Consider the following 20,199-nt stretch of genomic DNA (forward strand, 5'->3'; position numbering starts at 1 on the left):
GGGACACCTGCAGTCCCCAGCAGGCTGGGGCTGAGGCACGGGGCTTGGGGCTTTGGTCGAGGCGGTGATCAGAGCCCCAGAAGGGCCCCAACCCGGGTGACTCTCCCTCCGCGTCCCTCCCAGCGCTGCAGGGACAGCAGGAAGAAACGCGTGCCCGCCCTGCCCAGGAGCGGGCAGTGGCCGGCCCGAGCGCCGCGGACCTGGCGGCCGCGCCCTCCCGGCTCGGGGGCCGGGCTGGGCCGGGCCGGGCGGCGGCTCCGCCCCGCTGCGGGGGCGCCCGCGCCGGCACAGGCGGCTCCGCTGGCCGCGCTGACGCCGGCGGCGCTGGAACACCTGGAGGGGCGGCGGCGCCTGCGGCTCGGCCCTTCCCTCTGCAAGGTGAGTGCGGGAAGGGGGGACTCGCTGCTCTCCGTGCTGGGGCCGGGCGGGGAGAGCTGGTGCTGCGGGTACCAGCCCCGGGTGGGCGCCGCCTCCCCCGCGGGCAGCCCGCTCGGGGCGAGGGAGGCGGCGCGGCCGCCGGGCCTGCGGACCTGGTGCCTGTCAGCGCTGTATCCACGGCCGGACCTGTTCAGAGCGAAATTTCCGAGGCACAAGATGGCATCTGTCCCTCCTTTTGCCTTGTGTTCCCCCTCCCGCCGTGCGGTTGTCTCGCCATGATTATTGCATTTATCCGTTTGTGCCTCCCGTACATCCTCCCTGGCGCTGTGCCCGCTGGAAGCGGGGAGGGAAACGGCCGCTGCTGCTCGGCGGTTTCCGCCTGGGCTGCCGGGCTGAGGCGCAGCTTGCCCGGCTGCGCTCCGAACCCTCCTGCGGCCGGCAGCCTGGAGAGGGGCGGCAGGGCATCCGCTGCTCAGGTAATGTCAGCTGTGGAACCAGCACCGAGGCAGTAACAGCTGGTGAAATGGCAGTTCAGGAACCCCACATTTACGGTTTAAAGCTTATAATTTGTGAAAGGTTCATCTTGGTAATCAGATTTATTTTACATCCATCCACCTGACCCATGAAAGCTGCTCTAGTCCTTTAGAAGAAAAAAGGAAAATCGGATATTATTTGAAACATCAGGTCAGTTTTTAGTAGCAGTAATGGGTGAAGGGCACTGTGCTCTTTTATTTGTTGATATCATTATGTACATGTTCAGTGCCATATGTAAATAAGTGCTCTGTTCCACACTGTTTTGGGTAAAGCTGATAGCCTCAAGGATCTGCGTGACCCCTCTTAAAGCGATAATTTAGGCTCGCCTTAGTCCGGAGGCATAAATGTGAAACTGACTTTGGTAATCTCAGGGTTACATCCTTTAACCCCTACCACCAAGTCACATTGTGGTAGTATTTTGGAAGCTTGGCATTGGAGTTGTTCTCTTCAGTTGTTTGTCATATTTTCTCCCTGCCTACAAGCCTTGCTTTAAATGGAGATGACCTTTTATTCCCATGAAGCACCTGTTTGTTGGCTTTTGTTCTCCCCATGTTTAATTGTGTTATCCTCTTTCTTTTGGTTTCTGGATAGATTTTATTTAATTTGGGTCTCAGAAAGTAGCTGTGGCTCTTGTTTCAGCGTAGACTTCTTGGAAATAAACCGTTCTTGTGTTTTGCTCTAGCAAGGCTCTTGTAAGGACAAAACTGTTTGATCACTTTTCCAAAGAGTTGAACAGAGAAGATGGTGGGCTGGATTTTGGTGTCTGCAGTGCAGGTGGCATTTGGTTATGGTCTTTTATCTGATTTTTCTGATAATCCACAATTTCCACTTTGTCTATCCAGCGTTCTCAGAGAGGGAGTGGAGGAACCCCTTGACAGTGCTATCTGGCACAGATCTTGAAGAAGTTGCAGTTCTTACTGGTACTTAGCATGGTGAGCAGCAACACCTCAGTTAGACTTAAGCAATTTTTTTAACTGCTGTTTGAGCAGCCTATTGGTTTAAACCTAGTAATGTAATGGTTTAAGATTAATGTTAATACTACTGAAGGAGGAATTTAGTGTCAAGCCACAGAGATCTTTTGAGTAGTGAACTGCCATAACTGGTATAACCAGTCACGTTTTGCACATGACAAACTCTACTGGAAGATAATGTGGCACTTAAATGCTGCCAGCCTCAGTCTAAATGAGTGTCTAAAGTTTCTTCACTGTCAGAACTTCACGCATGAAACATGGTTGGTTTCCAGAAAGGTTACAGCACTTTAGTCAAGAGTCTAGATGCTGGTCAATTGCTTCCTTTTCAGTTGAGAAAAAAAATGAAATGCATTTTAGTTAACAGTGCTTTCTTCTATTCTGTTTGTTGGAGTTGAGGTTCAAATATAACACTTATATTAATCTGCAGATTTGCAGATTCAAGAAGAGCAATTATGACTTTATGGAAGGGGGAGGTTTCATTAGCATTTTTCTTTTAGAAGTTTATATTGGTGGAGGGTGAAGGGGATCACATAGTGGAAATTAAAATGCCTGTTGAACCTGATGCAGGGTTGGGGGGTTTTGTCCTGGCTTAGACTTTCAAGCCCAACCATCTTGCCAGTTCTTCTCTGTTATCTGTACTTTATATGGTTGTTAAATTGTTCTGATGATTTCTCATGTAACCTTTTCGTGAATAATAACAGCTCTTTTCAATCTTCGACTAGTGTTGAAAGCTATTAGTACAAGCTGGCAGAAAAAAAAGTGCTAATATCTCATCTAAGCAAGAAGACAAAAAATGCTCTTAAAGACTTTTTAATACTTTTTTTTCAAAATCACCTCCAAGAGTATTGCTCTGTAGTTTATTTTTCAAGATATTTTTCTGCTTCTCAACCATAAAATCACTCTGGAGAAAAAATTACGCCACGTGATGCAGAAGCATTAAAAATACAAAAGCCTCGAAAGTGAAGTTTGTTAGAGAAAGAACCAAACAGTCAAGAGCAGTAGAAACATTTGACCTTTTAAGTGTTGCTAGTAATAACAGTCTCACAGTACTTTTTCCTGTGGCTATTGTTAGCCACAGCAAACTGAGGGGCATTTTGACCGGTTATGCAATTGCTTACGTCAACCTTGAGAACTGTCTGTACCAAGTCACTGAAACAGTACTTCAGTACTTGGGTCCATCTTGCAGGTAGCTTCTCAGGGATCACCACTGGTCTAGGAACAGTCAGCTGGTGTGCCAGGATATTACTGAGAGCAGTAATATAAAAATTGAGTGGACTATGCATCCGCTGGGAATACATAGCCTGTACTGATGGTGTTTACTCAAAGGGCGGTGCAAGGAGATTGCTCTCTATTGTTGTTGCTGTGCATGCTAAGGCTGTTTTGTTAATCAAATCTCTTATGTGAAATAATCTCCAAGGGAATCTGGACAAAATTATTTTCTTGTGTTCCCTCCTTCAGCATTGTTTCCCCTTGAGTATAAATGGCATTGCCTCCTGGCTTCTGAATGGATGAAAAGGCAGGAGGGAGGCAGAAATGTGAGAGGGTTGACTGTGCCAGCAAATAGGGTATCTAAATAAGAGAGCTATTAGTTTGAAGTTCTAAAGCCTTATATGTTTGTAATATACTATACATGCAAAAATAGTTTCATTTGTTTTCTGTTCATTCACTACTTTTCCCATAGTTTCACAAAAGGAAAGTTTCCCAGTATTAAGACTCTAGACTGAGTTCAGGTAGAGTGCATCAGAAAAACAGTCTTGTCTCTTATAATCTACGTACAGTGCATGTTCCATATGATATTTTGTTTAATAATATTCAGCTATTACGTTTACAAATAGTGGTTCTTAAACTAAGGGAACAAATGTGTGTTACAAAACAATTGGATACTAATTTTGAAGAAACAAAGCAAGTCTGCATTTAGAAAAAGATTAAATATGGCATAGTAATTATTCCCAGTTCTGCTCATTTGCAGTGCATTTAGACCTGCCATTCAATGACTTATATTATTCTTCTATAAAATGCATGTAGTAATTGCAATGCTTACTTGGTTGTTCACTGTTCTCGACAAATATAAATGGAATACTTTACTACTGAAGCAAAAGATGTTACCTGAGGAGAAACTGATACTATGTCCTGTCCCTACATTATTGCACAATAAGCAGATGAAAAATCAGTATAATCTGAAAAAGGAATTTAAATTATTTTTTGTGTGATTAAATCTCTGTGCAAATGATAAAGTTCTGTGTGCTAAATGAACTTATCTAGAAAGTGCTATTGTTTGCTCGTCAGTCTTGCAGTCTACCAACATTTATTTGAAATATTTGTTCTGAGACTACATGTAGTGTGTTGTGACTTCATGTGCCATTCTTACCAGTATTTTTGAGATAATCCACTGGGTTTAGGAATTTTTCATTCAACTGTTAAAAAAAACAACCAAAAAAACCCCCAACCCAGCTCCAAATATTATTTCAATGCATTTTATGCTCTGGAAAGGAGATCACTTATATCTGTAAGTTTGACCTGAACGTTTTTAGAATATGACAGATATATAGTACCAAATAGACCTGAAATTATTTTTTAGAGAGGAATGCTAACTGTTGAGTTGGTCCTTGCACTTTGTTGGGGCATAAACAAGTTCTAAAAAACGTGTTGACAGCGACAAATTTCTGCTTTTTCCTGTTGGCTAAAAATTACTCAAGTACTGAAAACCGGATTGGTTCAGATGGCTTAATGCTCTGTAGTTCTTGGTATAAGTGAGCAATAAACTCTCAAAGTGTAAATTTGCAGTTTGTCTGCCACTTCTATTAACTTGTATACATTGGGAATAGAAAAATAAAGACTAGATGATAGTATAAAAAACATGGCCCTGGAGATCATAATTTTTTAGACTACACCAGGAACTTAAGTAGAATAATTTCACACATTAATTGTGAATTCTGAAATTAGAAGTATGACAGTTGTGTTTTGGAAGAAATTAACTCTTGACAGTACGCTCTGCAATAGATGTGACCCATATATGCCCTGCACAGAGTATTAAATAGAGTTAGTATAAAATTGAGTGAAAGACAGGTGTTAATAGTGCTGCTACTCATTTTGTGGGATGTACTATGTGCAGACAGATGCCTCGGTAATGGTACAAAATGACAGAAGGCCTAAAACATTCAGATTTCTTCATGCCTTGTACTTGGTTTCTTACAGTGCAAGTCTCTACTCTCACAGTCTTAGTTATTTAAGATACCTGCTGGTATTACTATGGTTTGTTCTCCACAGTTTACTAGCTTGGAAAAGAAAGGTGTGTTGTATTGGGTCAAACTATCTCCTTGGAAAACAGACTCCAATTTCTCTGATACTTCTCTTGTTTTAAGTAGGCACTTGGGATTTTTCTGCATGTCAAATTTGGCAGGGGTAAGGGCTGTGGTAGAGTAGGTTAATTTTGATTCTTTGAATGATCAAGACAAATGTATAAATTAAATGGAATAAATGAATAGTTTTCTGGGATGTCTCATAGGCCTTGGTAGAGAGGAGAAGGAAATGGCAACAACTGTGTGTAGAAATGTTAGTTCCAGAAGTGTTTGTAATGAAAGTGAGAATTGGTTCCAGGGAACTTAGGGGATGTGGCCATGTCGCAAGGATGGTGTTACACAGTATGCTGTGCTTTTTTTTTTTTTCCTCACAGTAATTCAACAGGCCACCATGAAATCCTAGTTCTAAAAGGGGAATAGTGCACTGCTCTCACAGCATGATTTATCTTTGTAGTTCAGGTGCCTAATGCAAAAAGCATAATTCCTGTGTGCACAGAGCACAGTGGTGAGGCTCTGGTTGAGGTGCTCTGTGTTGCTTTTTGGAGGTTCTATTCATTATCTGTACAGGGACTTAGTCTTGAGAGGCTTGTATGGTAATTTAGGCACTAAAGTTAGATATTTGCAGTCAAACAGGATGATTTTTTTCCCCTCTCAGCACCTCCCAGGTGTATGAATATAGCAGGAGCCTTCACTGTATAACAGATGCCATTTATCCTGTGCTTCTTTTAAGGATGTATGAAATTCCTTTCTAGGTGTCAACTCTTGAAATAGATGGAAAGAGTAATTATGTTGATACTGCAATCTTGTATTTCTTTTCCTGAGAACTTGTGGGTAATCTCCAAGATAGACACTTTTCCAGGATAAGTAGCAAAGCTGTGGATCAGTCTGAGACAAAGGATTAGACAAAAAATTGTAATGGATGGAAGGAACTGCTAATGCAACACTTACAGACCAATTTGCAAACTTTTTGAATTAGTAAACAGGTGCATCAGTGAGTAGTCTAACAGAATGAAAAGACTCCTAGATTTAAAGCTAAGCAAGGATGATTGTGCAGGATTAGAGCATCAATATTGAGAATTAAGAGCTTTAGAGAAAAAAATTAAATCTTGTCGTTTGTCATAGCTATAGCTTGAACTCTAGATTCATTTTAGCTGAATTAAAGTGGTAGCTATTCTTGTATTTAAGAGTAGAAATATTTCTAAGTCTGTATAATCTTGATGCTGAAAGACCCAGACTTCAGCTTTGATTCTTTTCTTGCATTGACAACATGGATAATTCGGATCTACAGGCTATTATATTCTCTTTTGCTTGGGAAAGGCAAAGTCGAACAACACTTGAAATTCCTGGTCTGTGTGTTTGTAGACACACCAGAGAAAATAAATCAGCACCCTGTCTAGTCTTCATCTTGCAGTGAGACTGCTTCTTGTTTTGCAGACCCATTTACTTGGTTCAGTTTGAGCACAGCTTCCAGGGAGCAGAGTGGAGGAGATAGGTTGTCAGCCAAGAGCTGTTGGAGGCACAGATGGCCTTGATTCCCTCACCTAGGCACATTTTCTTCCCTTCGAAGTATTTTACATAAATGAAACTATCACTCTTAACTTCTATAAATAGAATTCCTTAATTTTTTTTTGTTACCTAGCACCACTGTACTATTCCTGTATTAAAAGTTTCTTGGAAGATTATTCATTTTAATAAAACTATTGACATAAGTAAATCGGCTGCAATAGATGATTCTGCTGTATTTGAAGTTATAAGTTGCAAGGGTTTTAGGATATGGAGAGTCTGTTGGGATTTGAGGAGTCACAGAACATATCTGCTTTGAAAGAACAGTAGACTCAGGACAGCTCTGTCAGTGAAAGTGCAGACTCTTCTGTCTGTGTTTTGGTTAACATATTGCCTTTATGTAAGGAGTGCTGAATTCTGCTATGCTGTTTGTTCAGTTCCCTTTCCTTGTTTTTGAATGTATCAAAAGAATGTATTGTTCAATTGACTTCACTGCCTTCCTATATAACTGCTAGGTCATCTTTGAATGTTAGATTTGCTCTGTATATCAGCATTTATAAGGTTTTTGCAAGGGTTTCAGCTCATCTGTTTGTTCTGAGAAGCTGTGATTAGATCAACAGTTTGTTTTACATACAGTCTTCAGAGCTGGAAAGATTCCTGTTTGATGCCTCTGGTTGCATCCTGGTATTTTTGTGTGTGATCTGTTGTCTGAGCTGAGAGCACAGTAAGAGCTGTGTAACCAGTGCTGAGACAAGGAGAGACTTGAATCGGGGGTTAAGCTTTTGTTTGTTGGGTTTTAAACTGATTTCCTCGTAACTTAGGAGAGTATTAAGATCTGAACTTTGCCATGCCTGATGACACTTCTTACATTTAGGCTTACTGAAAAAGAGAAGTAATGTGAGTGACACTGATATACAGACTTGTTTATTATCTATGGAGCTGTTGGAGAGAAGGCATGCATACCATCTTTTTCTTGTACAAGTAGAATCTAAAGATTATTCATAAAGCTGTTCAGCTCTTGGGAAACCAGACAACTTATGCTGCAACAAAATATGCTAAAGCTAAAAAAGAAAAGTGAGCTTGTACAAATGTTACATAGAGCATGAATGGTAGGGTAATCCTAGGTATACTGCAGTTCAAATCACACAAAACTCCATGAAAGAGTTTTCCTATTTGCACAGAAAAAAATTACGTGTTTATTCAAGTGATCTTTGAGAACATAAAGAATCAGAAGGTTTTCCATAGGAATAGAAATGCCACTTGCTAATGATGAATCCTCCATCAAGTTTCGTTCCAGTGTCACAGCTAATAAAATTTCTCAGTAGGATAACGAGTATGGCAGAAATAACATGAAGTTCTGTATGCATTCCAGCTGTCATGGCTTCCTGTGGAAGTAATTTGTGGATAAACAGTCTACCACCCAGAGAAACTGCCATAGTTGGCTGTTGGCAGGACCATCTTGGTTTCAGCATTTCTTGTTTGTGGCAGAGCACTGTCTGAATTCAGCTCTATTACACCTGAAGCCAGGCTGAATCTAGAAACAGTTCTGATGTATTTCAGTGTCCAGGCTGTGCCTATCTTCTCTGGCATCAGTCTGCAAACAGGATGATTTGTGGAAAGTGATGCTGAGGCTTCTTGGTGGCTCCTCAAAAATACCTGCTAGAGATTTTCAAGGTTTTGGCAGGGCTTCTGACCCCAGTTGGTTCTGTATGGGAGTGGGTCTTTCTGCTCTGTAGTCCCTTGTGTTCCAAGCAGACTTGTTATGAATAGGGCCAGCTCAGGTTTAATGCTCAAACCGAGCATTAGTCTCTGTCAAAACACTGAGAAGCACTTGCAAAATTATTGGAGCCATGAGTTGACTTCTTCAGGAAGCCTCAGATCTATCACTGTGCAGTATTAAACGTGGTTGTGTGTACAGTCATTTGGAACATGGCACTGCTTTCTCTGGTGTGAATAAAGCAGGTATGCTTGCTTCTGACGCCTACCCCCTCATCTAGAGTATCCCTCCCTTTTGTTTGTTAAGATAAAGTCTGTCTTGGAGATCACAAGTGTTGTGTAACTGTTGTCAAATATCATGGTAATTTCCCAATACAAATGCTTTCCTACAGGGGGGTGATTTTTTTTTCTTTTGTTAATCATTGTTAGTATAATACTATTTATTGAAACTTTTCTCTCTTTTTTCATTTTAATACACTGAGGAGGAAAAAACCATCAACTTACACCAACTCCCTGTGGCAAATAAAGCTTATTTTTATGTGTAAAACTATGATAACTGCATGGGTTAATTTTAAATTTGACTGCAGTTTTTTGGAGAGAGTATGGGTAGATTCAAGTTAGTGTTGTGTGCTAAATTGTAGTCAATTTTGGCAAAGACCAAATGGGTTTTTACTTCTGTTCAGGACATTTGTCTTGTTCTTCAAAAGCATAAGAGAGTTCAAAACTTAAATATAAATAGTGAGAGAGGTTATGTGCTCATTCTTGGTCACTCTCTGCAGCCTCAGGGCCAGCATTTTGTGACTGTAGGGATTCTTCTTTACATGGCTGTGAAATGTTCCTTTTAATTCTTGCATACTTCCCTGGGCTGTTTCCAGTCCCCTCTTATTAGTATCTCACTTTTTGAGACTAGTCTTAGATTTTGGTATTTCTTTTAAAAAATCTCACTGCTTTCAGCTAAGCCATATGCTTTTAAGTGTCACTATGCTTTTAAATGTCAAAATATCCTTTGTTAGAGCTGAACCAGTATCTTAACTCTTTTTGGTTCCTGGATTTGGCACAGTAACAACACATGAAGTAAGAGATTATAAAAATAAATTAAAGTGCTGTTAAATTACTGCAGAGACAAGTTACTGCACATTAGTTTTGTAGCAACTAGATTTCTGTTTTTTCAATCTAGTACTTACTAAGCTGTCATTGCAAACTGAATTCTCATTTAGGACCAAAAGTTACCTCCCTGCTGGAAATAAAATGAGCCCAGGGATTGAGTTTGTGTCTGGGCTGCTGCTTGTTTCCACTGCTTAATTACAGTAATCTCCCTGGCATGGTTTTTATCTGTACTATCTAGAACTCCCTGGAACCTTTTTCCCTCCTGGCATGTTTTGATGTCACATGCCAGGAGCCATTTCCAACAGGCAGTATAGGTAAGGCACTACTTCTGTTTTCTTCCACCCTGACTGGCCATAGAACACCATCCCAGCAGGTCTTGTACCCTCAAACATTTCAAATGCCATCCTGTCACACAGCAGAACAGAGAATACATGCCTTCATTTTCGTAGCATGAAAATATTGTCCACATTGAATGTAAAAATTCCCATAAAGAATATTATCAGGGCATAAGGGTGCTATGTAGGACCTGGAAGGGTGTAACTAAGGAGGTTTCAGGGTCAAAAGGTGAGGTCAGGTGTTTAGGAAGAAGAAAGATGAGCTAAACTTGCAAATGACAACTGTTTCACCATGACCCTGTTCATTTTTTGTAGGTACATTGGTTTCCAGGAGAAGCAGGTGGATGCGTACAGTGAATAAGGTCAGTGCCTTACACCTTTTCCCCATACTGGTTGCTTATACTTTGTTCCAAGTAATGTACATGTTATTCCACCTAGATAGGCTCTTCTTTGCTTCCTGTCAAACCAAGTGCGCTGCTGAATAACTGAGTCATGGATGTGTATACAGGCTAAATCCTGTGGTCTTATCTCACTCACACACCCCCACAGTTGGCTTAAGGAGGACCAGCGTGAAAACAGTGAAGTCAAGAATATAAATGTATTAGAAAATGAGTTAATAGTGCCTGTGCCTATGGCTCTAGGAGTAACAGCAAAGCAGTCCATTCTGTATCTTGTCTGACTTAATGCTTCTGTAACACAACAACAATCTGATAAGGTTCTTTATTCCTCCTTTTTTAGCTATTGACCCTTACATTTAAACTCTGGCCTGAAGACAGAGTTATGAATTTTCTCATGGTCTCTCACACAGTGCTTGAGAACATTTCACAAAAATTCCAATTCAGGCAAAATTCCTGCTCTGATATAATCTTGCAGTGTCTCATGGAACTTTGCCAGGAAGTTTCACAGGTACTGACTGCAGAGAGGTTAGACTGAGAAATCTGGGATTTGGCTCCATTCAGCTCCAAATGGACAGGCATGTGCTTCACACTTGCAGAAAGCATTCAGGTTGTTTGCATTTCCTGCAATCTGTTCCAGTCCCTTTGCCTCTCCAGTGCTAACCACACTGTCTGTACGTGGTGCTGTGCCAGACACATCTCCCAACATCATGACTCCCCTTTGAAGCCCCTTTTCTTTCTTACTTGCATTAGTGCCAAAGTCCAGTTTCAGCACCAGTACTGCCCTAGCTGCTTTTTGCATTGCTGTTTTCTCAGTCATTCAGCTTCATACCTGAGTAGAACCTGTTGGTGTGTTTATTCTGTGCCTCTGCTTGCTGAAAACCATTCCCCAGCAGGGCCATCCGTCTCACCAGCTTCATTTTGATCTCATCCACATCCTGCTGCAGTGCTTCCCTTCCCATGCTCACCGTGTGCTGGGGAACAGTCCTCTCTGAAAGCAGCAGAGGAGAAGCCAGGTGCTTGTTGTTTATGAGTATCTGGCTTGGGTGTTAAATTTGGCCTGGAAGGAGTGTGCTCAGGTGCTGGTGAGAAGTGATGTGCATACCATCTATCCAGCTGAAAGTACAGTGGGAAACTTGGGTATCCAAGCTGGAGATAGTAGCTTATAAAATCTAAAGTTCTAAAGCGTACAAATCATACTCTGTCCTCAGGAACTGTGGTGTCCCTCACAGAAAAACCATCTGGTCATTAAATTTCACATCTCTGACTCAAGAAATGGCATAGCTATTGTTTAAAAAAATAGATCAGTGGGATATAGGCAAAAAAAAAAAGAGGTAAAAAATAATTGAATTTTATTGTGGCTAAAACTTGGAGGAAGAAACTTGACTGAGGGTGATGCTGAGCATGGACAATTTTGGCATGCCCCGTCAAAAGTCACTGAATTTCTGCCTCATAAATTTGCTTTTGCTTGAAGAACTTGCTAACAAAGAAGTATTGGCATCACTGATGGCAGCACTTAAATCCATTCATAATGGATTTTCGTGAGAATTGTGTGTTACACAAGGAAGGCTCTTGGCTCACAGATTGAAAAGTTTTCTTTTGTAATATGGTAAACAAGATGCTGCAATATAGTAATTTTCTGAGGGAAAAGATACAGGATTTCTTGTGTTTACCTTGAAAATTCAGATACTAGTATTAATTGATAATTTCTTATTAGGTATCTGAAGGAAACAAGAATCATGGAAGGTCATAAATAGTAAGTATCTTGATTTTTTTTTTTTTTTTTTTAATTCTAAAGTGCTAATAGTGTTTGGTATGTTGATTTGTTCAGTTGGTTTATCAGTCTCATAATTGAGGAATATGTCTTAATCCCAGCACTTTTTCTGATGTTTTTGTGACCTTACATTAATAGCTAATTTTTAGTCCTTGCACCATGCCCCCAGAATTTCTAGTGGCCTCAGTTGAGGTAGATGTCAAGGCTGATTAACATCAGATGAATTACGGTGTTTTCTTCACTTGACTACTGAAATTAGAGCTCAATCGTTTTCTCTGCTGTAGCAGAAGTCAAAGAACGCAACTTAGCCAAACAGCTAAGGCCTTTTTAATACCGTGTGAGAACTTTGATGGGTATTTTTAATTATTATTAAAGTAGTGCTATTTTTATTAAACTCTTGTATTATGTTTTCTCATAATGCAAGAAGATTTTTTTTTATTTGTTAAAGACTGTAAATTTTGTATTTTAAAGGTGCAGCATGTATCAGGTCAATGTAATCTTCACCCAACTTCATAGGCTGTCTGTTGTCAGTGTGTGTAATGACTTGTTTGTGCAGAATTACAAATAAAACGTGCTATGTTTTGTATGTGTTCTTTTATTTTGTACATGTTCTTTTTATTTTCAAAGGACCTTTATTTTAATTTTAATTAATAACTTAAACTCTTGGAACTAATATTTGTGTAGAATTAAATGGATAAATATTTTTGCTTTCCAAGTTTGGGGAAGAATCCACGGAGTGCTCTATATAAGTGCTTTTTTAAATTATGCCCCTGCTCACTTCCAGTTTAATTTCTTTCCATCTCTGTGGTGATTAAGGCACTGTCACCTAATTCGCTGACTAAAAGTAGCTGAAGCAAATAATATAACCCTGTGGAAAAAAAAATCCTTTTCAGGTTAAACTGTGTCACTAGTAACTATGTGAGGTAGCTGTGTTACTCTTTTGGGGAATGTGTACCAGTAGCTTGTTTTCTCAGAATGGCTGTATTCCTTCGCAGCAAATATATGGATATAGATACATCTAATCAGAGGATCATAGCATGATTGAATGACCTGGGTTGAAAGGGACCTTACAGATAGATGATCTCGTTCTAACCCCCTGCCATGGGCAGGGGACATGTCTCAGTAGATGCCTTGGTGTGTACCTTGGGTCTGAAGACCTCTTGGGGTAGCATCTCTGAGCAGTCTCTGTATTCTGAACAGACCTAGGGGTCAATATCTCATTAATGAACCACAGTTCGTCAGTCCCCAGGTGGAAAGGATCTTCTCAAACTCAACCTATTAAAGTTTTGTGGAGTATTCAATATTGCAATTTTTAGCAATCAGGTACTTCTAAAAAGCTGAAAGAGAATCACAGCTTTTTATGTATGCACGTAGGGGGAAATGCCTGTACTTTTGCACAAATGAATAATGGGATGACACTTCCTGAAAGACACCAAGATTTCATTGTAAGGCTATATTTTCTATTAAGCTGTCTGGGTATGGCTTAAATATTGTGGAATATGGACTTTATATATTGCACTCTTTATTAGTTCTGCTACAGGAATGCAGAATTATCTGCGAAAACTAATCCTTGAAAGAAAAGGTTACCTCTTATACATGCACAGTTGTCATGTAGTCAGTTACATAAACAGAAATGTGAGGTATCAGTCTTTCACACAGCATGCTCAAAAGAGATGAGTGTTCTTCTAATTATTTTTTTATTCAATTACAAAAAAGAAGGGCAAGAAGTACTCTAATCCCGTTCCTAAAATGAGCTGTGTCAAATCCCAACAAGTACTGAAATGGCATGAAAATTGCTACCTGCTTAAGCAACTCTGCTAGTTCACTTGAAACTCTCCCATTAATTATACAAAATAAAAAGTTAATTCCATGTGCTATGCATCATTTCATAATGCATTGGAAAGAATTCTCTGGAGCTTTTTATTAGGCAGTACTGCATGATTATGATATTCAAGTTGAAATCAGTGTATTATTTTTCAGAGTAGGATGGGAAATACGGTACTTTAGTTGCTTTCTTATTAATTCATAATGAGGAACTTCATGTTAGAATATATATATCAGCATGCAAATGCAATATTCTTAATGGAAATGCATTATTGAGTGTGTTAGGCTTATTTTTAAAGCATCCAATTGAAGTTTTAAATTTTGTTTGTTAATATTCTAGCAACTATCCAAGAGAATTTTATGATCAGTATGCTCAAAGCCAAGAAAAATCTGTGGTCAATAAAATGCAACAGAAATACTGGAAAACAAAACAAACCCTTATAAAAGTTACAGGAAAAAAGGAAGATGAACATGTTGTGGCTTCAGACGCAGATCTGGATGCAAAACTAGAGGTTTGTAATGTTTACATAATGTGTGTTCTCTGTTTGTTAATTTCTAAATTGTTTTTATTTCCACCAAATCTTTAGTATCTGTGCACATAGGAGATAATAACATACATACATTTTTATAATTTTCATGTAATATCTCTTCCAAATTCTGAAAAAAAATCTATGTAAATTCAGGGAATATAGGGGAATTTTGTAACACAAAACCCCATGTCCCTCTATCTTTATTTGGAACTTAACATATCTCAGATTTATGTTCATGTTTTAGGGACAGATTTTCTCCTTTTATTGGCAGGGGAATCAGGAGATCATCCTTACCCTTTGCCTATGTCAGTTTAAGGTGATTTGTATGAGGTGTTTTTCCTAATGGTATTTTATTGAGTGTACAAATGACATTTTTTAGACAAGTATAAAATACCACATATACCAGAAGAACATGCAATGTGCCCAGGTGCAAGGTGCACTGTGCATTCTACTCTGGAGGTTTCAAGCAGATTAGTGGATTCTGACGTGGCAAAGGAAGCTTCTGAAAGTCTGTAAATAAAACCAAGAAAAGAATCCTACTGTGTGACAAATACAGTCCTACTGTCAGTATCCTCAACCCCCACTAAGGAAAAAAAGTAGGTTAAAGTTCTACAAAATGAAGACCTAGAATGTCTTTGACACAAAGCAAAAAACTGAGGATGTACTACAGAAGTGTAATAACCTAGTTAATGGCCATGTGAGTTTTGTTTGTATTGTTTTCTTATATGGGGATAAAAGTTTTGCTTCACTGGCTTTCTTGCAGTTTCTCAGAAAAATATTAACTTAAAATTCTCAGTTTATTTAGGTTTTAGCTGAAATACAGTAGGCTGTAGTACATCAAACACGAGAATAGCAACAACGTATCACTCTGTGGTTCTACCTACAGAGTCTTTGCAATGGGTTATAAATCAAGAGTAGATGTAGAACAAGCTGGAATATGGAACAGTATTTTATGAATACATACCTGAGTTTTTACCATGTCTGCTGTGTTGCAGACTCATCAGAAAGGATGATTTGTGGGATTCAGAAGGCTCAGGTGGGATTGGAAATAGGGAAATTTTTGTTCATGGATGTAAAATGAGCATGTTTTGGACAAATTCTCACCTGCAAGTCATACACCCAATTTAAAAGACAAGACCTGTGTAAATTTGTAGTTAAGCAGCATTGAAAGAAGGCACTAACTGTGCCAGTGGTCCTTTGTATTCTAGCTGTGTAATGCTTGATATGATAGAATTTAGGTTTAAGTTGCAGGCTGGAGATTTTAGATGGACAGACAACTAGAGTAGCAATTTTTTTATTTCCTAGAAAAATCTCCAAATATAGACATGACTGACGTTTTTTTAACCTCTGCTTCCTTTGGAAGCTGCTGCTTTAGAAATTTGCTTATGCCAATAAAACCTTCAGTTTAAATCAACAACTTTCTATGTTGGCCATACCTATACAAGTTTGTTCCACTAGACTTCACAGTGTCTACAAAAAATTTAGTATGCACATTCCAACATGTGAGAATGATTAATTGATAGATATTTTGATAACTCTGTTCTACTATGAGGTTTTTAGAAACAGATTTGTACATCTTCATATTTATACAAAGATATCACCTAAAAAGGAAGACAAACCCAGCACAAGTAGTTTTGTTAACTGTTTATTATAGATGTATTTTTGAAGTAAGTTTTTCTTTATTTTCCTTATGTAAAGTTATGATTAGTCAGTCTTTAGTTTCAGTGACTAACTTAATTGAAAGAAGAGCACAGTTGATAAGGGAAATACCAAAAATAATGCTCATTGTTCAAGAACAAAGCACTGTTCCCTAATAATTTCTACAAAAAATAAGTTCTTTGTTGTATTTTATTCCTCAGTGTTTGTTGCATACACTTGACAAATTTTTGTGTATTTTTTTTTCAATATTAGCTGTTCCATTCTATTCAGAGAACATGTATGGAGTTGCTGAAAGCAATTGAACTGTATCAAAAAAGGATTTGTTGTAAGTATGATCAAACACAGTAGTTAAAATGATAAGAAGGTCTGCATTATGGAATCATTGAACAAGTGAAAAGGTAAAAATGAAAGTGGGGAACTACTAGTTTAATCCTATTCAAAAGTAAAGATAATAGTCCTTGCAGGCAGCTGAGTACAGATTTGCTTATGTGTTTGAATATTTCCCAGTTCTGAAGTTTTATATTTTGATATAATGCAGTGGTATCAGTAATAAGAAAGAATCATCATATCAGTAATAAGAAAGCTTTCTCTATTTTTTTTCCCATTACTTGGTAGGCTTGTTTCAATTCAGAAGTATCTTGTTTACGAATCATAACTCCTTTATAAACTGTTTTAGTGTTTTGTTGGTTTTTTTTTACTTGGGATTGCTGATGAAGAATTTTTGGCTTATTACTAATTTTATAATTAAGTAATCTATGCTATCATGATGAATTTGATAATGCTGGCTTGATTGTAAAAACCGTACATAGTAATTAGTAATTAGTGACAGTCATTAGTGAGAGATAGGGACCTAATCTGGGAAGTTTCAAACAGCAAGTTATATTAAACGTCCTCTAGAGGTTCTCTGCAGTCCATATTGTTTGATTTCTGGCCTGAAAGAGAGACTCCAGATATGAAATCATCTTGCAATTTACTGTCTTTTGTTGAATGTTACGCATATTTTCACAAGCCTTTCATTTTTCTTTATCCAAAGGAAGTCAGAGATAACGTTTCAAAATCAGGAGGTAAAATTGAAATACAGAATAGTAGTGTACCAAGTTAAAGAAGTGGCAGGCAAAATCTGATGGAAAGGTTTACATCATATGCAGATGTGCATCTTCTTCCAAAGGGTGCTGAGTCTGCATTGGAGTTGACTGTTGCCATTTTGAAAAATGGCAAGAGCATTTCAAGAGATCTTCTTTCATTGTTTTAGGCCATTCTCCCTCTTGATAGTCGATTGACATTGGTACTATAGGAGATAGCCACTTTAAAAGACAGAGACCAGGGTATCATGAAATGTTTTTGTAAGGTTCTTTGAGGTCTATGGTCCCAGTTTAGAAGCAATCAACAATTGAGTGTAAAACCACTTCATCTTCCTGTTTAAAAAATGATCAGCTACTTTGAGGTAGTTGTGTTTCAGATAATTGAAATACAGTGTTTGAATTATAGAATATTGAAGTTTTCAAGTAATCTTGCCAAGTAGTTTGAAAGTAAATGTTCTTTAAAATGAAGTACCAGGTTTTTCATGTGAAATTTTATGTAGTCAAGCATGAAAAGTGGTGAGCAAGAGAAAAGCAAGTGAATGAATTTTGGTTAGTACAACTTGGAATTAGCTTCAATAAAAATATGCTATTAGCTGAAGCAGTCTAAGCGGTGAAGAACAACTAAAAACCAACCTACCAAACGAGACAGAACCCAAAAAACCCAACACTGAAAGTTGCAATCAAGATGGCCGTTTTTGTAATATAACCAACCTAACTTTTTAAGGAAGAAATAGCACATTTTTCCTGTTGTCTGGAAGTTTGTGATTCTTGTTAAGTATATCAGCAAATGTCTCAAATGAATCAGGTCTTCTGTTTACTAAGTACAGGCATTCTGTGAAATTATTTCTTTTTGCTTTGCTGCTTGGACATAAAGTGACTTAAAACTGTTTGATGTTAGGCCAGTTTGAAAGCTGTTAGGAACCAATTAAATAACATATTTGACAACTCGTTTATTTTTTGTTAGTTCTGTCTCAGGAAGAAAATGAATTGGGGAAATTTCTTCGATCACAGGGTTCTCAGGATAAAACAAGAGCAGGAAAAATGATGCAAGCTACAGGAAAGGCCCTCTGCTTCTCTTCTCAGCAAAGGTATATGGGTCAACATTGCTGTCTGATTTGCATAGTACTCACGATAATGGAAGTTGATACACCCAATGTCATAAATCATTTGGCCTTTTGAAATGTTTGAGGAACCAATTTATTGGAAAATTATTGACAAAATCTGCTGTAGTGTTGCCAATATTAGTGGCTTCTCGAATTTTGCTTGATGCTGGCTTTTTGTCTTATGGACCCTGCTGTGTCTGTATCTTCCAATCCCCTGCCTGTGCCTGTGCAGCTCAGTAGCTCTAAAGCTGTACTGCAGCATCTCCATGGCCTTCCCAGCAGCAGGGTTGTAAAGGGGCTGGTGTCAGGTCCCTCTCCTGTTTGGTGGCAGTTCTCACTCTGCAGAGAAATGCTGCAGCAGGCTCACTCTGCAGGTGTCTGGGTCCTGGTCCTGTGAGGGAGGAAATGAGTGAGGGAATACTTCTTTCTGGGCCATCAACTCATACCTCGACTAGACAAAAGAGAAAGGAGGAGTCCGAATGCCATCTTCTGCTTGAACTTTAATGTAAAGTCCCCCTGAGAGAAGATCCTAGATCCCTACAGAGCTCGTGTAGGTTGTGTGAGGGCAAGTGAAAGGTAAGGAATCCAGGTGGACACGCAAGCACACTAACACCTGCAGTAAACCGCAGTCCTTAATGTCTCACTGACCCAGTGTTTGCTCTAGAAGTTTAGAAGTAACATTATCTGATGGCATTATAAGTATTGTGATGCTCTTTTTCACAGCATTAGGACTAAGTATGAAATTCACCATCACTCACAAAGGAAAGTTCTATTCCATTATGTTTTACAGGATTTTGGGAGGGCTTTTTACTACTGTGATACTTTCTGGCTTTATCTTAACAGTGCAGTTGTTTGGCTCAAACTAAAGCATAGCATACAGAGCAGTGAGAATTTCATATGTTTACCTTGGGGTAGAGTTTGGTCATTAGCATCTCCAATAACAGTCATGACTGGGATCTTTAAGACACATGTAAGGCACGTTTGAGCAAAAGTGCTGATGACTTGCTTCTTTATGTAGCTTGGTTGTTAATAAAAATCTCAGTGCATATCTACATAAACCAAACTTTCTTTTGGGTATCTGGATAAGAATCTGTGGAATGAGAAAAAACGTATTGGAAAAAAACCAAGTCACAGTAAATTCACATATTATTATAGCTCTTGCTCAGTACATTTTTAAGGCATCTTTTAAAAGAAATTCACATTTAAAAAAACAACAACAACAACAACAAAACAACCAAAAACCATTTGTCTTTCTTGTTTTGAGCTATCCTCAAACTCTTGTTGAAGTTGAGACTGCATTTATTTATGTTTTATTCTCAGTAGCTGGAGATCAATAAGACATTTCTTGGGCTACTGGAGCCAAAATTAGAAATTCTCTTATGCCAAGGGACTTCCTAGCACATTAAACTATCTCCTTGCTGGTGTGGAACTGATTGAAGCTGCTCCAGTGAGGTGCTGCTCGAAACCAAGAGGAAAGTAGAAGCAGGAGGAGCAAACAAAGCCAGAGGAGTAATCCTGCCTAGTGTTGAGATCTCATTAGGAGCTGAAGTGATGGCATAGGGAGGACAATAGTGTCCCCTACTGCCTTTCCAAAGTGTGGTTGCCAGAAGAAACATTCAGATAAATATCTAAATCTTCAGATGGTAAATGTCCTTCAAAGGAATTTTTCCAGTTACTAAAAAAAATACGAAGAAAAATCTCAGAATTATCTACCTGTCAGATGACATATTTATTTACATTTACATTTGAAGACTGAAAGGCTAATGGAAGTGCTTTTTGTGATGTTTAACATGGCATTCCTGATATCACATCTGTGATATTTTTCCAGTAATAAATTACCTTGGGAATATTTTTATAGTTGTTAAATGAAACTGGTGAAGGGGAATGGTAATAACATACAAGTGGCTTGTCAAATTAAATAAAATACATGGGCAGTAGAAGAGGTTTCTTTTCCATTCACACATGTAATTGAAAAGTTGCTATTTGAGC

At 38.8% G+C, this 20,199-nt stretch overlaps 1 protein-coding gene across 9 annotated transcripts in view; it reads left to right on the forward strand.

The window, feature by feature from the left end:
- The first annotated feature begins 238 nt into the window (after positions 1–238).
- Positions 239–20,199, forward strand: part of ICA1 (islet cell autoantigen 1) — a 67,489-nt gene continuing 47,528 nt past the window's right edge. For 8 of the 9 annotated variants that reach the window (XM_063411535.1, XM_063411543.1, XM_063411576.1 and 5 more), the window contains exons 1-6: positions 239–378; positions 10,159–10,205; positions 11,956–11,994; positions 14,177–14,348; positions 16,278–16,350; positions 18,072–18,195. In XM_063411535.1, the coding sequence (XP_063267605.1) occupies positions 11,978–11,994; positions 14,177–14,348; positions 16,278–16,350; positions 18,072–18,195 (386 nt within the window). In that variant the 5' untranslated portion in view covers positions 239–378; positions 10,159–10,205; positions 11,956–11,977. Of the gene's footprint in view, positions 379–413; positions 855–10,158; positions 10,206–11,955; positions 11,995–14,176; positions 14,349–16,277; positions 16,351–18,071; positions 18,196–20,199 lie in introns of those variants that run through there. The other variant, XM_063411554.1, reaches the window with a different exon arrangement.

This window comes from Prinia subflava, chromosome 1, assembly GCF_021018805.1.
Source record: "Prinia subflava isolate CZ2003 ecotype Zambia chromosome 1, Cam_Psub_1.2, whole genome shotgun sequence".
In the NCBI taxonomy this organism is placed as follows: Eukaryota; Metazoa; Chordata; class Aves; order Passeriformes; family Cisticolidae; genus Prinia; species Prinia subflava.